Raw genomic sequence first — 19,492 nt, 5'->3', positions numbered from 1 at the left:
AAAGGGGCTGTTCCTCTGCAATTTCACTGTTCACTGCACTCCATGCAAACAGTGGCCTTGGCACGGCGCTTACCACGGAGGGCTGCAAGGCTGCTGCAGGAATGCCAGACCGAGGGGCACTGACAGCACCAAGGGACATGCAGACACCCGGTACCAGCCCTTGTGTGAGCAGACTGGCCTTGGAGAGGGCCGTTTCCCCCACACCCCCCTCCACTAGGTCAGGGGGCCTGCGGTAGTTTTAATCTAGGCCTTCCTTGATGACCAGTTTGTAATCAAGGAAGTGGCCCTGTACCCAGTATTCCATATGAATTTTATGTCAATCAGGGTATAAATAACAAGGGAGGAGAGGCCTTCGCTCTCTTCTCTTCTGGTGAGGTTTGGGAGCAGTGGGTCCTTGTGTTGGTCTCGCTTATCTAAGGCCGAGGCCTGCAGCGACCACTGGTCTGCCACGCGGAGATTGGAGAGTGCTGGCCTTGTCTGCCAATCCTGCTTTTCTAAGGGACGTGGTGTTTTGCTAGTTATTAGGATAGTTCTCATCACCATATCACCATTGGTGAAATAGAGCTTAAATCAGTTCAGCAATTTAATTACCTGGGAAGCATCATCTCCTCGGATAGTAAGATTGATGCAGAAATAGACAACAGGTTAGCAAAGGCACACAGAGCTTTTTGTAAACTCCATAAAAGAGTGTGGCAAAACAAACACCCAAAGTACAAAGATCAGTGTTTACAGAGCCATTGTACTGTCTACTCTTTTATATGGATCTGAATCATGGGTCATTTACCGGCACCACTGGCGTCTCTTAGAACGCTTCCATCAGTGCTGCCTCCGTACAATCCTAAACATCCACTGGACGGATTATGTGACCAACATGTCTGTCCTTGAACAGACAGCAGTCACGAGCATTGAGGCCATGCTGCTGAGATCTCAGCTGCATTGGGCAGGGCATGTCTCCAGGATGCAGGACCATCGCCTCCCTAAGATCATGCTTTATGGGGAACTTGCCACTGGCTGCCGCAAGAGAGGAGCTCCGAAGAGGAGATACAAGGACTGCCTGAAACAATCCCTCAGCCTTGGCCATATTGATCACCACCATTGGTCTACCCTGGCCTCCAATCGGGAGGCCTGGAGACACACCATCTATAACGCTGCTGCTGCTTTTGAGAGCACTCGCAGGATCATTCTTGAGGAGAAAAGACAATGCAGAAAGAATCACGTCTTGTCGATATCACCTGGGGAGTCTTTCTGCTGTACCTTCTGCAACTGGACTTGTCTATCTCACGTTGGCCTTTTTAGCCATCAGCGCGCTTGCAGCAAGCGTGGGTAGAGCCCTTCCAAATCTTCTTTCGCAAAGCCCAGCCATGATGAGTATAGTTCTTGAGTTTGATTGTGTATATCTGTTCGGTGTCCCTTTTTGTCCCTTTTTTGTGTCCTTTTTTCCCCTTTCCCTTTCCCTTTGGGAAGGGGGTTTGGGGGTGGGGTGTTTGAATTCCTTTCGCCCTGTACATAGCGTTTTAGTTGTATATAACCGTAATATACATAAAACATAAATATTTATATAACTAGCTTGATTTCGGGTTCTTCAATTCGCACGTAGTTTGTTTTTGTTTTTGTTTTTGTTTTGTTTTTTTTCTTTACCCTAAGGGAAGAAAGGAGGGGGAAGGGGGGGGAGTGGGGGGCTGCTGCTACTGTGAGTTCGGGCGCGTTTTTTTGGGCAGGGGAGCCAGGTCCGAGCCGTCACAGGTTGCCCAGCGGGGCAATCCTTCGGCTCACAGCACTGACTTCACGGAGACCCAAAAAAGGCTCCTGGAATGACAACGCAAACCCTGTGAGGGATGAGGGAATCCACGCCCCGCGCGGCCCCGCCCCGCCCCGCCCCGCCCCCCGCCGGACGGCGGGGGGCGGGGCGGGGCGGGGCGGGGCCGCGCGTCCGGATGTTGTGGTTGCTGTTCCTGCCCCGCCCCTCCCGCTCCCCCCCGAGGGTGTCGGGCTCTTCCCCGCCCGGAGCCGGAGCTGCCGCTCCAGCCCCGCCGCCCGGCCTGGCACGGCACGGCCCGGCACGGCCTGGCCTGCACCCTCCTTCCCTCCCGCCCGCCTCCGCGGCCGCCCCGCGTTTCTCTGTCTGAGCGGACGCCCCCGGCGCGGCCATGGCGGACTTTGATGAGATCTACGAGGAGGAGGAGGAGGAGGAGGAAGAGGAGGACGAGGAGCGGGCGCTGGAGGAGCAGCTCCTCAAGTACTCCCCCGACCCGGTGGTGGTGCGCGGCTCCGGCCATGTCACCGTGTAAGGGCCGCGGCGGGGCCTGCGCGGCCAGGGCGGGCGGTGGAGGAGGAGGCCCCGGGGTGGCGGGGACGGGGGGCGGCCGGGGGGCTCCGAGCCCGCGGGGCGAGGCGGAGGCAAGGCGGGGGTAGCGCCAGGCCAGGAGTGCTGCACTTCCCCGGCGGCCGTGGTGCTGCGAGAGGGGGCTCTTCCCGGCCCCGCCGGGCAGCCGCAGCCGCCCGGGACTCGAAGGCAGGTGCGAACCTCCACCCGGGCGCTGAGGAAACAAGGCTGGCATGGGCTCTGACTGGCGGAGGAATGTGAAGTATTTGTCCAAAATGATGAGCTGTCAGGAAGTCAGGTGCCTGTGTATAGCAGGTATGTGCCAGCACATGACCCGGCTGGACTGTTGCTTGGGGTTGTTTATGTACCTGTTTCCCACTCCCATTTAACGTGTGGCCGCTAATAGAGCTCTGAGGGCTTTGGCAAAGAAAAGGCATCAGTTAGTCAGATAGGTGCATGTAAAATATTGTGAAGTTGTGACTGTCATGTGTTGTTTCACTGTGTTTACCGTGGGAGCAACTTTAGTTTTGGTTTGTGAATGTTCAGTATATCTCTGACTGTCAAGCAGCAAGTGACCATAAGCTCCTATAGTACTTCTCCATAATGTAACAGATGAGGATATCTTTCTTTCAATCAGTAGTTGTTGTCAGTTATGAGGTACACTGTCAGAAGCTGAAATATCAAGCTGGAGACAAGACTCAGTAGTGCGTTCAGTGTTCAGCAGGACTAGTCTGGTAATAGAGACATGAAAGTTGAGTCCCATAAATACTGATTTTCAGATACTGACCTGCCCAGAAATCCAGGGTTAAATTTAGAGTAGTTTTGTGGCACTTGGGTACCTTGTTGCTTTAATATCTGTTTGGCATGAATACTAATAGCTGGGCAGGGCAGTTAGCTCTCTGGTTAAAGAGAGGACATAAGTCATGGATAAACTGAGAGATTTGGAGAGCTGGAAGGACATAGATGGGGCAGGAGGCCAAGGAGGCCCTGTGAAGGAAGAGAAGCGTGAAGTCAGTGTGTTCAGCTTATGACTCTGTTTATTGTGAATAGAAGTTGTACCAGTGATTCACTGAAAATAAGCCAGTAGCCTTAGCCTGTTTCTGGAAAACAGAATGCAACCACAATTAGATAGTTTTCATATTAGCAAATGAAGAGTATAAAGAAGTGAAACAGAGGCAAATACTGGCTTTGTCTCTAATATGGAAGGTTAAGTTGTGCAAGACAAGATGAAGGCCCGCTAGTGGAACGTTGGGGAAGCTTGTGAAGCGTTGGCTGTGACTAGTTAAGGGCATTGTGGTTGAAGGATGGCTACTTCATTAATTGTTCATTAATGGTTACTAGCTTATTATTACTTTAAGATCTTCCTAAAATACTTGTTCTCTAGGTTTTGGATTAGCAATGAAATAGGAATGTGTGCCTCCTACATTAGGCAAATGATCTTCATTTACTTTCTTTACTGTACTAGGTGTGAACAGTTTGCTAAATACCATCGGCCACTTTTACCTCTGTAGAGCCTATAACCTTTTTTTATCATTGATCCAGAAACTTATTATTAACAGTTAGATCCCTGTTAGAGCATTCACCCTTGGTGGATATAAGGAATAGGTCAAGTTCTATGTACATGATGAATTAGTCTTACCAATATAAAAGCATGTATACATTTTGAAGATCTGACAAAAATTATCTGCAGTTAAGCAAATACTGGATTGATCTGTCCCTAGCTCTGCAGATTGAAGAGTTGCTGACTGCTTCTGCCATGTGTATATTTAAACAGAAGCCCTCTTTTCATAGTCTGTTGTCATATCCTCTCTGATCTTACATAGTAGTCATAATGTTGAGTTTGAAATATGTCAATTCCATGACTACAGATTAACATCAGAAAGACATTTACCATTACTTGATTTTATCCAAGAGAGAAGGGAAGTGTTATTTTCTAAGCTGAGTAGTTAAAAGCAATTAAAGGAAAGCAGGTAAATATTATCCAAATAAAACATACAAAAGCCTTGCCTTTCCAGGATATGGGGCTTTTGGTTAGCAGTAAGAGTTTTCTCCTTAAATTCACTGTTTGGAGCATGCTGCTGACAATGCTAATTTTTTTCTAACATTATTTTTTGAATATTCAGTTAAATTGTTTTCACACCAGCAGAGTTTAGATAGCTCGGTAGACAGTAGTAACATTTCAGTTAGTTTCTGGTAATTTGAGGTGACCTCTTCTAAGGGCAAGAAACTTGAAATCTGAGAAAATATAGATCCTTACTTACAACTGAACTGAAAGTCCAACGTATTTCACACTTGTTTCTGAAATTGCACTGTGGTAGGAAGGGAGGTACATGATGAGTTTGAAATCATGAAGACAGTATTTATATGTTTCCCAGTGATTGTTTTCCTGTTCCTTGACCAGTTGAGACATATATGCCATATATATAGCAGACTGCATTAACTAGTAATGCTGGAATTCTTAGTCTCTTGCAGTGCTGGAACAATGGAGAGCTGTTGGGATGTGCTGATGAATACCTTTCTATGCTGTTTGTTGTTACAGCACCTTGTGCTTTGATGCAAGATAACTTTTTGTAGGGGGAACAAAACCTCACAAAAGATATTTTCACCCAAGTCAGTTTCTTTAATATGAAACTGCAGTTTCAACCTTACACTGTATCGAGGACATACGAGTGAAAGCAGAGCTATGTGAGAGTTATGGAATGTATTAAGATTTGTGGAATATATATTTATTTTGTAAGGGTTGGGAACATGTTAACATAGAGTTGAGAGCAATGAAAAAAATAGTTTAGTGTCCCCATAAGAGAGGACAAAGAGGAAGAGGATGACACGTGTCAGGGTTTTTTTGTGTGAGGAAGATCTGAACTGCAAGCTGAAAAAAGGTTACAAATTGGCTGTGGCCTGCACTGTAAGCTTCTGTACTTTGAAGTTTCTACCTCTCACCATTTCTTCTCCCACTGTACATAAGGGCAGGAACTCATCTGAACCTTTCAAGCAGAGTCATGTTCAAGAAACACTTTTTCAGGTCCAGGAAGGTTAAAGGAAGTACTCATGCATGAGGTGAGCATGGATCTGTTGAAGGCATGGTGTAGAGTGGGAAAGACATAGAGCAAGCAGAGAAGAGTGGATGTCACTGGAGATGCAATATTGGCACATAAGAAATCTAGTGCTATAGTAGGACAGCTGTCTGAGGAAATGCATCTCCAAAATATTGATTTCCAGTGTTTGATTTTGAGGCATTTTTTTTATCCTTTTTTTGTCAGAGCTTATGTCTTTATGATGAACGTCTAGCAGTGATCTGTGAAGTTTCTAATATTTTTGTTTCCAAATTGCAGCTTGCAGTCAAGAGTGTCAATTCTGAGATCACGTAACTACTTTCCATGTGTGGTATGGTTTGCTTTTAATGTGTAGTGTCACTCCTTTTTACTGCCTGTGTATGGTGACAAACTAAAATGTGGAAAGCTCAGAATTATGTCAGTAGCTGGTTGAGTTAACTTCATTGTCCCACCATGTATTCAACATTGCCACAAGCCTCAAGTAGCAACTCTTAGTCTATTTGCTTATAACTTTGACCAAGTGTAACAGCATTGACTAGAAGTTTCTGTGCTTTACTCTGCCTCAGTGTTTGCAATTTCAGATATCTCTAGAGCTTTTCCTGTAAAGGTGCCTTTGTTAGGCATGGCTTTTGCGATCTTCATGAATATTTGTTTGTGTTTAATAGAGCTATCAATATTTGACTACTTTTGAATCGTACATTCACAAAACAAACCACTTTGTTTCTGTCCTGCTGAGGTACCAACAAATGTTTGGCATGAAACTGAGGAGGGTTTTCCCTGCGATTACATCTTTTCATGACTTGAGTGAGAACATGGAGGCTTTCTTGTGCCTGTGACTTACCTGCTCATGTCTGAGAGTCAAGGGCTTCCTTAGTATTCTGGGTAGAGGGACAGCTGAAATTCTGTCTCATCTCTTGGTCAGGGGCTCAGCTTCGTTTTAGTTCTTACACCAGAAGCTGCTTTGTCTGCTTCTGAAATGTATATGGGTCCAAGGGATTTTTTTCAGACTTTGGTTTTCCACTTCAATTTACTGGCAATTTTAAATAGCTTAACTGATAGGGCATGACACTTTCTAACGTTTACATAACTTCTGCTTCAGCACTTAGTTTAACTCAGCAGTTTGGGGAAAGGATGGATGTTCTTCCTGTGTTGGAGTAGTCAACAGGATTTTCAATGGTAGAGATATGTTTCCAGTAAGGATGAGTTTTCTTTGTTCTTTGTTGAAGTGGTAATCCTTGGTTGCCATATGTTTCTCTGGTTAACAGTTTTCATTTGTTATTTTACAAGTTTTGAGAGATTTATAGAAGTTGCAGAGCTAGAGATAACTTATTTGTAAATAAGGTCTCTGGAAAGATCTTACTGTGGTCTTTCAATATACAAAGGAGGCTTGTAAGAAAGATGGAGAGAGACTTTACCATGTCCTATAGTGACAGGACAATGGGCAATGATCTTGAACAGAAAGAGCATAGATTTAGTTTGTATATAAAAAAGACACTTTCTGTGATGAGTGGTGAGACACTGGAATGGGTTGCTCAGAGAAGCTGTGGATGCACCATCATTGCAGGTGTTCGAAATTCAGTTGGATGCAGCTTTGAGGAACCTGATCTAGTGACAGGAAGGTTGGAATAGATGAGCTTTGGTCCCTTTCAACACAAATCGTGCTATGTTTCTACAACTGGACTGCCAATATTTAAGTCTTGAGCAGTTTAGTTTCTGATTTGTGTTGTTTGTAGTATCTGATAGTAAGACTGCTCTGGTTTATATTCAGAGGCTTATTAATTACAACATATATTTTCCACTGACTGCCGTTTACCAAATGACTGGCCAGTCATGCAGTTTTATTCATGACTTATTAGTTTGTATAGTCCATATTAGAAATTATGACCCAGTCCAGATGCCAGAAAACATTCATATTTTCTCTAAGGGTCATCCATTCATGAATCAATCAGGCAACTGTAAGGTAGAAAACATTTTTTTAATAGGCAAGCTGGAACTCTTGTGATCTTTAGATCTTGTGAAACCCAGAAGATTCAATAACTCTAGCTCATTTCAAACTGCTTCATAGCTTTACATTCATAGTTAGTATGTTTCTTTAAAATTAGTTATCATTTAACACACGTTTTGTTACATAGTATTTTGTGTTCTGAAACTTACTATGTATTTCTTTTCTGAAAAACAAGATGTTTTGTTTTTTTAAGCTTAGAACAGTTATTTAGCACTGGATGAGCTTTTCTTCAAGATGCATCTGTATTGGTGCAGGAGGGAGGTGATTCAGATTATGCCCTTAACTTACTTCCCCTTTCCCCGTAAGTACTTCACTTTCTTCACTCTCCGCTATTGCTTATAGATTTTGCTGAGTTTGGGGAAGAATCAACAGCATCAAGAGAACTATGAAAAGAAATTAGAGGCAAGAGGGATTTCAGTCTCTGTACAGTGGTGTTCTTTCGTCTGTTAGGACAATTTTAGGAATTACTTTTAATAACAAGTATTGTTTCCCTGAAATAAACGCCGTTGCTGATACAGACACTGAAAGTATAATGAGATGCTTGTAATTTGTGGCATGGATTAGGATTATTTATAATTTTGGTATGATCTTAATTTTGTTTTTGCAGGTTTGGACTAAGCAACAAATTTGAAGCAGAATTTCCTTCATCTTTAACTGGAAAAGTGAGTATCTTTGAATGGGAACTTGAAATTGGAGTTAAGATTTTATTACAAAAGCAAGTGTTCCAAGTATAGACCACTGTAAAGGTAAAAAATTTCACTGCTGGAGTACTAGTTTGTTTTTTGTTCTTTCCCTTGTAGGTTGCACCTGAAGAATTTAAAGCCAGCATCAGTAGAGTTAACAGTTGTCTTAAGAAGAATCTTCCAGTTAATGTACGATGGCTACTATGTGGATGCCTTTGCTGCTGCTGCACTTTAGGTTGTAGTATGTGGCCAGTTATCTGCCTCAGTAAAAGAGTAAGTTGAATTGTTCATGTAATTTTTGATAGTTACAACTGTACTGGCTTTATTCTCATTTTGATTTACTTTTTGTTTTCCTCTTCCACCATTAAAAACTTGTGCTAGAACTTACTTAAATCAGTTTTATTTCATAATTTTGGTGTCAGTTGCCTACCATACCGGTTAAAGTTTCAAAAGATACCAGTTAGGACTTTGAGCTTATAACTCAGTGAGAGGTAGTAGAGCTGAGTATGTCTCCTAGAACCATCTACTCTACAACCCTTATTGTTATTGAACTAACTTTCAGCATGTTTTTAATAGCTGCATCTTCTCTGTGATGCACTGAGATTATCAGCATTTGGCAGTGATTGAGTGACAGGTTGTTTTTGAGAAGCTTCTGATTACACTGTGGCCCAAGTAACCATATGTTTTTGTTTTAAAAGGCTCTTTTAAAAAATGATAATTGATATTTCTTTTTGGATTTTCCTTCCAAGTTGTAGATGAGTAAGATTCTTTTTTTTACTTTAAGAACTTGAAACTAGCCTTTTGTCTGTGTACACTTGGCACTTAGTGTGTTGTTCATAACAGAAGATCATTACATGTGCCTGGTTTTTACTTCCTTTCCCTCAGTGCAGTTAATTAGGCTACCCTTCCACCTCTTCAGTTTCTGTGTGTGTAAAAATTGTCTTTGACTAGTTCTATTTCACTACTTTGCAAGAAGTCTTTGTGCCTCCCCATCGTTTCCTCACTATTTAGTATTGTTCATCTTTCTATTTCATGGCCAGGTTTGTATATATTCTCTTTTGTCTAATGCCTCTTAATGCTACAGCTTTTGTACAGTTCAGTACACTGAACATCATCATGTTTTTCTCTTTAGAAGTCCTCATTTTATAGGGTCAATAAATCAAAGCATTCTAAAAAGTGTAGGGTGAGCAGTAGTTATAATAAAAGCTTTGTATTTTTGTATCATCTAACTTTCTGTGTTAAGATCTTAATGCTTAGTCTATTTAAAAGATTACTTAAGTCTAGTTTTAACTGTATACAAAATAAAGTAGAAAAGCCTCCTGGCAATGTTGGTGTCTGTGGAGAAAAATAACAAAAATAACCAAAATAAAAATATTGGTGTCAGTGGAAATTATACCAAACATGAGGTTTTCTGTCTTCAAGCTGTCACAAACTAGTTAGTCTACTGTAACATGATTGTATATCCATAGCCCAGAAGTCTGCTAGAATAAATTAGAATCTGATGATTGCTTCAACATGTTAGTTGGTGACTTAACTAGCTTGCAGAGAAGACCACCTTTACCATTCTAGGCCTGCTTCTGTTTGTTACAAGCATAAGGGAAGTTTGCGTTGCTACTGTCTGTGCTTAACTTCTAAATGAAGATGTTTCTGGTGCTCTGTAGGTTGACCCATTTTTCTCATATAATGGGTTGTAGCAGGAAATGATAACAGGATGTAACTTGGTAGGGACCGATGTTGCAAACTCTCATCTTCTAAACTGGGTCCTCAATCTATTATTAGAATAGATTCACAAGTAATCAACTTTTTATACACTGTTAAACAGAGTCAGAAAAAATACAAGGGCTTCTAGCATCTGGGGTCAGAAAAAAGCATTTGAAGCTGAGGAGAGAGGTTCTGTGTGGGAACCTGGTGAAGCAACAGTTAGAGAAATTCTGTTGAAGTTTGTGTGGGATAAGGTAAAAGGGTAAGCTCCTTCCGAAAGGATAGATCTGAAAAAAAAAAAAAAAACCAAACCAACCGAACCATGTATGCTTTGTTCAGCAGAGTTTAGAAAGAGGATAGTGGTATCATTGTTGCTGTAATATACAGAGACTGGATAAAGACAGAAGTGTCTTGAAAAGAGAATTAACAGCAGGAGCGTGGTCACAGATTTGGGGCTGAAGTTCTGTGAGTCATCCTAAAGGTCTGGCCCATATTGTCAGTAAATGTTGTATTTTTCCTGTTAAATTAAGTACCAGAAGATGTTTAAGGACCTTTGCACCTTCTTCTGCACTTGGATATCCAGCATTAGTGAAATTGGTCTTTGGACTCAAACGCCATATATGGCACGATGGCACTAGACACCGATGCCTGTGTTTAGGCAGTTTGATTATTCCTCCAGCGTAAAAGTAATTTAATTTAATCTGGAGATTTCTGATCAACATCATTTTTCCATGTCAGCAGTTCAGCAAATGGATGTGTGCTTAGAGAGAACTCAGAACTTGGTGTCTGTTGGGCATCTGGAAGGTTAAATATATATAAGAATTAATTAGCTTGTGTTCTTAAAGACAAAGTGAAACAGAACTCTTAACTCTTGATCCTGGAAATGGATGGGAAAGAATATTGTTTTCTGGTAGAGCAGGTAAGGAGAAAAGCTGTGCAATACATCTGAAGGACATATTTGGAAATTCTAGTGTAAGCAACAAGCAGGGAATTTTTAATTGTTTTAATTATTTAATAAAATTAAATAATAAAATTAATTTAAAAGTCTGGGCTACTACTGAGAGAAAAACAGTGAAAAGTTACTGCCACTTGAGTTGCTTGTATAGATATGGGAAGATTCAACTTTGTCTTGGTAGATAGACCAGAGCAGGAAAATATCAAATTATATAAGTCCTTTAAATTCCTCTTACCTGGAATTACAGGTTTTTTACCCTTTAAGATCTGAGTACTAAATTGCATCCACAAGCTTGTGAGATTTTTCTTTTATGCAGGAGTTTCCATCAGTTTGTTGAAGTGCTGTAACAAGTGCAGGAAACTAATGATATGTATTTTCCTAGAAGTGAGGAAAATGAGAGTGCATTACCTAGAGCTGCTCAGCAAATTGACAGCACTAGTAAATACCACCTAGTTCACCTAGGTTCCAATCTTTTATTTGCTCAGTAGACTCCAGTAGAACTGTAACTTCATACTCTTCCACTAAAAAAAAGAACAACTCGTAGACTATTTTGGTTTGCTGCTAGTGTCACAGTTTTGCTGATGCATAAGACTAATGTATTCAATATGAAGTAGTCACTAACATTTGAACTTTTGAACTGCTCATGTCTGACTTGAACTGTGTCTTGGAAAAGGCTTGTGTTGATCAAATAATCTTTCATGCTTTGACTTCCTTAGATCTCCTTTCACTGGCCAGGCTCAACCACAGGAATAGTCACAACAGCCAGGATTCACTTTTTGAGGAAACACGTGCTTGTTTCTTCCCTTTAATTTTTAGATACAGTGAATTATTTCCCACTGGTGCTCGTACTGTAAACCAAGTATAACAAATGTACAATAAATAAAGTGTTGCTTATTTTACAGTACCTGCAGTTGTCTGAGAAGTGTTACCCAGAGAGTTTTCCTAATTCAGTCGTGTTCTAAGTGATTCCTAGTGGAAGGCCAGTTACTTGGAACTGATCAGTGTTATATCCTTTGCTGCAGTGATTACAAAACACTCCCAAGACTGTACAATTGGAGTTTGATTTCTCAAAGCAGGATGGGAGTGTTCCCATCCTGAAATTCGTGTAGATCATGTTTTAATTGCGCAATAAAAATGTGCAAGCCTTCATCTTTGCTCTTTTCTACTGAAACAGAAGACTAACGAATTTGTTTTGTGGAATTACATCTACAGTGAGCTAGCAAGTGTGAGTGTTTCTCAAGGAGTTTATTAATGAAACAACAGTTTAAACTGTACAATTGCTTACTTTTAATATAGAAGAGTAATTTTTCTCAGAATGACCAATTAAGAAATGTCTGTTTTAAGGAGTCTGAATCAATCTACCATACTCTTAAATTCCTATGGTACTTTGCAGCTCTTTTTCAGAGAAACATTTTTAAAGTTCATGTAGACAAAATGAAAAAAGCAGCTTTAGAGTTTGTAAAGTTAGAATAATTTTCTTAGTCTTAGTATTCTGTATTTTTACTGCCTTTCATTGACTTTTTAAGTTCTAACATGGGAGTGTTATCACAAATGTAAGTAAGATTTTTGAGATTACAGACAGTTATTGAAAGTTTGTGTATAATGGGAATATGTGCTTATTTTTGTGCAGTGAAAAATAAGGTAATGGTTTGTGTCCTTTAAATCATCAGGTGCTTCAAACTAGGAATTTACTAAGTCACAGACATTTTTAAGCTTAATTGTGAATTATATCACTTTAATGTGTTTCCATGCAATGAAAACCTTCCCTGCACTGAATTTTTCTTTTCAGTGCTTTGTTCAGTGCTAGTTTTGGAAGTCTTTGTACAGTGTTGTTTCCTTTCTGTGTTTGCATCGAGGTATTTGAGAAAAAGCCTGTTACTCTTCACCAGTAAATAAGTGTATCTTATTGCCTCTCTCCTTTTGTGTGGTCTTGATTCGATTTTAATGAATAAAAGCTGCAAGAAAGTTGCAGGAAGTACACTCCCACATTTGCAGATCCAGATCATCAATGATCTTCAGCAGTTTTACTCATAGATTGCACCATAGTTTCTGGGACAAGTTCCAGATTGTACAAATGAACATTAAGTCTTTAAGTTATTGTTCTTTAAGTAAATGAGTATGAAATTATAATTCAAAAAGCACTGCAGACTGAGGTGCCCATTTGAAGCCACTTGTCAAATGAATTGGCACTCATTTTCAATATTAACTAAATGCTGTAGTTCCTGATGTGTAAATAGGATATATAATTTCAACAGAAACAGTAACAATGAAAGCTATGATAGAACTGCAATACAGCTAGATTTTTAAAAGCTAGTATTGTAGAAGTAAATTGCATGTTACAAAAGCTTTATGGACAATCTCTTAAAATGAGTGGAATTAGATATTTAATAGTGATCTCTATTAATAGTTTCAAGAGCTGCTTGTTTGTTTGTGAATTCACACAAAGCTGATGAATGCTGCTTAAGCCTCATCATTAGTTATCACTTAGCAGTTCACATCTTCAGAGTGCTGTATAAATATAAGCTAATTACAATGTCCCAAGTATTGATTAAATTAAATATGTGGTGGAGGAGCTGGAGTGAATTTTCTTAAATACAGTAGTCTTGCTTGTCAGTGGATGATACTGATGTTAAAATACATTACCTCAGTTTATTGAAGCTATGAATACATTACATTTATTTTCAAAACTGAAGAAAATGTATATTTTTCTCTTATGCCTATCTGCCAGGGACTTTGCATTGGAAATACTCTTAATAGCCTAATGTTCCACAAGGCAATTACATTAGACAGAAGATGCCTTGCTTTTAAAGTCTCTGTTATGACAATTTACATGGTAATACAATTTGGAAGAATATTTAGAATTGTAATATTATGTTTATCCTAACCAGAGCTCATGTCATCTCTATGTTAGCTCTAGTCAACTTATATTAAAACTTTTTTAAAAGTAGAACTTGTATATACTAAATATTCATTCTTTACCATTGTCTTCAAATGTATTCAGAGGTCCTTTTTTATTTATTAATTTATTAACTATGAAACAAAAACTTTAAAAGAATCAGAAGATTCAGACCTGGTATATTTTGCTTTAAAATTGTTCACTATAATTTTGGTCAGAACAGTCACTAAGTCCTCCACATACTAAACTTCAAGTGACAAAGCTTGTAGAACAATCTAGAAGTGAAATCATGTGGATAGGTAATTTTTTTTTCTAAATCTGGAATCAGATGCTCCTTCAAAGCACCCTCCAAAAGTTCATCAGGTTTTCATGTGTTTTCCTAAAGGGTATAGTAGTGAGTTGGTGCATAATGAGGTGTAGGAGCAGCGAGTTCTACCGTGTCTTTGACTTTGCAGACCTGCTTGGTGGAGGACAGGGCATTAAGACTGGCATGAAGAATACTTACAAATATAAATAGATCACAAAATACTAGTTTGTTTCTTTATAGGTCAAGTGCACAACCTTTAGCAATTAAAGAATATGGATTCTGAAGTTAAATTTGTAATTTGATTTACTCTTAGTTATGGGTTTTATATAAATCCTAAATGTAGCGTATCTCTGGTATCTAAAGGGAATATCTTCAATGTTATTTAAAATCTAATTGCATTTGTAATCAGAATTACATCTCTGAACATTTTAATATTAATCAAAATAATGCAGGTAAAATTAACATTTCTATGTTGTAAGCCCTTTTACGTTATGATGGCTAAGGTATATAAAGGGATCATACAGTGGTTTGAGTTTAATATTGCTTTTTATATTGCTCTTCCTGTCCAGCTTGACATGTTTCTGAAAATATAGACATGAGCTAGCTGAAATTTGCATAGGGCTGTTTTGGAAGAGCATGCTGAGAATGGTGTAGATAGTTGTTAGATTCGGAAATCAGTTTAGGAAGGAACATTTTCAGGATTCTCTCTTTAGCAACATATAGGTGATACAAAATGGGGAGCATATGCAAACACTGTTGAGGAAAGAATTAGAAGGCAAAATTAGGTGCAATCTATATCTTAAAAATAAAATAAGTAGAAAGCACTTACTGAACAATAGCTTCTTAGACAATGGTACTGTAAAACAAACATAAAAGTAGAATGGAGCTTTGGCAAGTGTGAGGTAGTGGCACACTTGGACTCTTCTTCTGTTGACTTTTCTCAAAGTAGCCTAGGTCTGGAAAGTATTCACTTTACCACTCTATTAAACAAATCAGAGTAAAATATTACTTTCTGACCAAGTGTAGCATTCTCAGTAACTCAAGCACTATATATAAAGGAAATAACTTGTTATTTAAAAAAAAAATGGTAATTCAAGAAATATCATTACTGACAAAACAGTTGGGAGGGTGAGGAGGGCAGTTCTGCATAAGAGAAGATGGAAGGAATTAATCTATATTCTTCTACCATACCAAATATGCATGTAAAGTGACCAGGTACTTCTAATTTTGTAGCTCATAAAAATAATTTTTGCTGAATTTTGGAAGAAATTGCTGAATTTGGAACAGTAGTGATGATGGAAAATATTTTTTTAAGTAGACAGATTTTTTTCTAAATTGGTTAAGTAGCTAAAGGTCTGCTTGGGATTCTGTATTTTTCTGATTCAGTCCTAGATGGACAAAGCACTGTAGAGGCTGTCCTTTTCAGAGGGATCATTCAGCATGCACACTAGTGAAGTGTTGGATTTTACAGGGTCTTCTATGGAGTTATTTTGTTGAATTATGCTACCTTTCAGTCTTTCTGGCCATGTAGCTTCTCTTCCATTCTTGGCTCCTTAGATACTCATAACAGCAGGAGTCAAAGGAGTGTTCCTAGGAACTGGTGCTTTATAATTTGTACTTTTAGGGAGGCCCCTGGCAGGCTCTGGGTCTGTATTGTGTAACAAATCATAGGCATTACCAGAATGCTCCAGGCACTATGAGTGGTTCGGAGGTTATGAAAACTTACTGATATAGATGTAAGTTGTTCCCTGCCAGCTGGCTTGAAGTGAATGAGAATATTTCTGGGCACAGTTTCATTTCTTAATAGAGATGTAACCTGAGATCCTTTAGTTTCTCCACCTACACTGGTCTTGAACTATGTTACATAGCATACTGCTGGATATTTTAGAAATAAATGACATGGACTGAAGTTAGTATCTCTGTAACCTTAAAAGAGAAGATGGAGGTGGAATTTTCATTAATGCTAATTTTAAATTTCCCCCAGAGAATGACATCAGGTGAATTATTTGATGGAGATTTGATCCTATTTTGATCCATTTTATATGTTCATTTTCTGTGGCCTTTTCTTTGAGAATGTCCTTCAACAGGAGGTGGATACTTTAGATCATCATGGCCAGTTTTGAATAATTTGTTTGGAAGGATTGGAGCTTCATGGTTTTTGTTTCTTTGTAATGACACTCGGAGTTAGAATTTAATCCTAGAATAAAGGAGTTGGTAATCTTAATTTACTAGTCCAAGTAACAGCATTATTTATAGTCCTGATGTTTCATGGGTCAGTTCAACATCTGTCTGTGAAATGTTTTTCCACATCTCAATTAGGCCTTCTTGAGGAAAGTGTGTTAATTTCTCCAAGGTCAAGACTATTTGTTCCACAAGGCTTCTCCATAGCGTGAAGTTTTCACAATGATTGGCTCTAGTCATTGTCATCTCATCACTGAAAGTAGCTAGCAACACTTACTTGATGACTTAGCTCTTATTGGACAGCTAAAATACCAAGTTAGCATCTTGAGTATTTTGGACTTTCTACAGTTGAGAGGAAATTTATATAGGACTTGTAATCATCTTCTAGGGACTTTCCTTGATAATTTCTCTCTCCTATGTTCTTCTGTTGCAGACCAAGATGACTTTGGAAAATAGTCATCTAGTATCTGTCAGTACGTTGCTGATAATTGAATATCTTCTCCATTTGACTCCTGGATAATACACAGGAGGTGTGTGTTTTTGTACATCTTCTCCATTCTCCACATGTTTCATGGCTTTAGTGCTTTCTTAAACAGTCTAGGAATTTGAGAATCAAGGCAACCAGTCACTAAGGAATTGTCTTTGGCTTAGATGTTAAAAGATTATTGCATGCCAAATAACATTGAGCTTCTCTTTGTATCAGCAAACAATGTGGAAGAGACCTTTTCAGGAAGTAATTGGTCTGTTTTGGTTCATTAAGCTTTAAATTCATCTCTCTGTGATGTACCAACCCAGGGTTGAGACACGTAAAAATTAGGTCAGTTTATGGATCGAGTATGGGACAATATCCTCAGGGCTATCTTTCAGAACAGGGAGTTTCATGAGGTCAATTTGATGTTGTCAGTTCTTCTGCTCCAGAATTCTGTGATTATATTTCTCTTTGCCTGATCAGTAATCTGTGATCTGTGCTTTAGGTGGGATTCACTTTCTGCACAGAATAATCTATAGGGTAAGCCAAGATGCAGCAATAGTAATCTTGTTGGACGAGGCAGTTATTTCAAGATCCTATAAAAAGCACTAGACCGTTCTTTTCCAGATATTCTTCAATCTGTTTAGTATAGGTTTCACTTGCTTTCTTGCACAGATGCTGCAGTGGCATCTGGGATGAGCACCCTTACAGTAGTCTAAAATAAGAAATATCCTAGGTACTGATAGGAGAGATGATGCAAGATCTGCATGTTTACCTGTGCAGTTGTTCAGACACCTTTTCAAACTCCCGTGTGTGCTGAAGCAGGTATTGCAGGATGTCAGGATCTGAAATCAACTCGGGTTTCCCCTTTGTCTTTTTTGCTCTTCACAAATAGAGAATTCCCCAGTGAGATGGGAATCTTACCAATATACAGTTCATGAAGGGTTTACTTGTGAGAGTGTTCAAGACGAGGACTTCATTAGCATAGATGTACGTAATTCAGTTATGTGTGTTTTGAGTACAGCTTTGGAATTTTTGAGGTACCAATATGGGCCTCAAAATTGGCTCGGGGGATGCTCTGGCATGTTGAAAGTGACCACAGAGTTCTGTGACTCAGTTGTCTTCTAACTTCCCATTTCATTGTTTGTGCTGATAACTAAATTACTTGGGTATAAATTTTGTGGTCAGAATGAATAGAAATTCCTGCTTCTGTCATTTCTCTCCTTAAAAGAGTGGAGATAGTATAGTTTAGACCTCTGATAGGTTCCTTTGACTTTTTTGTGGTCACTCTTTCAATACAAATTCCAGCTATGTGAGAATCAGCAACAGTCTGCTTAAAGTGGTCTCTTGTATATTGAAATTTGAGCATAAAGTGCATTTGTTCAGGGCAATATTTGAAACTAATAATATTTGATTGTGGTGAAGTTTGTATGAGGAATTTGAAATTCTCTTGCTATTTATTGTACTCATGTGCTACATTTACATTTGTTTTCAGATGAGAAGTCAAAGATCAAATGGATGTAGCAGGAGATTCTTCTGTTTTTCTCAGACAACTATGATTAAAATTGTTAGATTGTGTTGTTACTATCCATGTTCTTTCCTCACTTCATAAAGACAAAGGGAGGTACTCAGATCAGCAACGTTTTGGGAGTCACGTAAGATCCTTTCGCTTAATATTGTACCAGTCATTTACTGGTTTGCCTCAGAAGTCGAGGGGCTTTGGCCTGTTCACTAGTGTAGTTTAGTGCAGTATGTGTGTTCCAGGTCATGCACTGCAAGAGGGGTCCCTGTTGCTGTACAGTCTTCCAGTCCAGATCGTAGCTCTACATCTGGAATTGTAAGCTAACTGCATTAGACACTTGCAAACACGTAACAGAAAGGTCTTGCTGTTGGTAATATATTCAATACTACCTTGTTTCTGCGTGAAAAGTTCATATTTAGGCTCGGAATTTTTTTTTCTTCCACATTAAAGGGAAACAATTTTTCTGAATCAAGAGCAATAAGCATTGGTGAAAGTTTGTTCTGAGTTGGGCTTTTTTGGTAGTCTCATTTTTCAGAAGGCACTGTTAGACATTAATATCTCTAAAGAATCATTATTTTACAGGAATGTTTCATTAAACATTGCATCTAGACAGTAGAAGAGGTCTGTTTCACAAAATTCTGTGGATAGCATTAAAGACTATGCTTTTTTCATGAAGTATGTTACAAAGCATACTTTCTTATCATTGGTGTGATAAAAAGTACTTGAATTGCAGTTTTTGCTTTGCTCAAATATTGGACTGGGTTTTAAAAGAAAATAAAATTAAAAAGCTGGATAGTATTAAATCTTCCTAATAAGCAAGTCTCTCTTCCACTTAATTTGTGCTTTTGTTGTGGCTAACAAATAATTTGTTGTATGGGTTTTTCTGTACACCATTGATAGAATATATAAGCTTGTCATCCTAGTGTGCTGGAAATGCTACACTCAAATCAAGTGTTCCTTTCTGGTTTTGTATATCCTCACCTGCTCCTCACTGTAAATCATTGAGATGTCAAGAGCAGTGATTAATTAAGCTGCACGTGCAAGTGCTTTTTTTCACCTGTCAAGTAGGAAGAAAACTTACTATAGTGAATTGTGTGATGCTGTTTAATTCATTTCTTTTTATTCCAAGGTCTGAGGTTTGCAGAAATATTTTACATTCTAATTTTCATTAACATTTCTGTATTGATAATACGGTGTGATTTGGGAGTTATGACTATCCCAGATTATACTATAGGAAGGGTTATATTTAAGGCTCTGGGAAGATAAATAATTGTGGTTTTGAGGCTGCGTGTATTTTTATCTCATGCTAGTCAAATGATTTTAAACTGTGTTATTTAAATAAACCAATTAATAGTACATAACTACCTATCGATTTCTTATTTATATGTATGTATTGT

At 39.0% G+C, this 19,492-nt stretch overlaps 1 protein-coding gene across 1 annotated transcript in view; it reads left to right on the top strand.

Moving 5' to 3' along the window:
• Positions 1-2,093: 2,093 nt before the first annotated feature.
• Positions 2,094-19,492, top strand: part of CHIC2 (cysteine rich hydrophobic domain 2) — a 29,890-nt gene continuing 12,491 nt past the window's right edge. The window contains exons 1-3 of the mRNA XM_027885513.1: positions 2,094-2,284; positions 7,989-8,043; positions 8,182-8,337. Coding sequence (XP_027741314.1) covers positions 2,148-2,284; positions 7,989-8,043; positions 8,182-8,337 — 348 coding nt within the window. The 5' untranslated portion in view covers positions 2,094-2,147. The remainder of the gene's footprint in view (positions 2,285-7,988; positions 8,044-8,181; positions 8,338-19,492) is intronic.

This window comes from Empidonax traillii, unplaced genomic scaffold (genome assembly GCF_003031625.1).
Source record: "Empidonax traillii isolate 1590-97213 ecotype Southwest subspecies unplaced genomic scaffold, ASM303162v1 scaffold167:size2001844, whole genome shotgun sequence".
In the NCBI taxonomy this organism is placed as follows: Eukaryota; Metazoa; Chordata; class Aves; order Passeriformes; family Tyrannidae; genus Empidonax; species Empidonax traillii.
The sequence above is the reverse complement of the archived record's forward strand: the minus strand, read 5'-3'. Positions and strand labels throughout refer to the sequence as shown.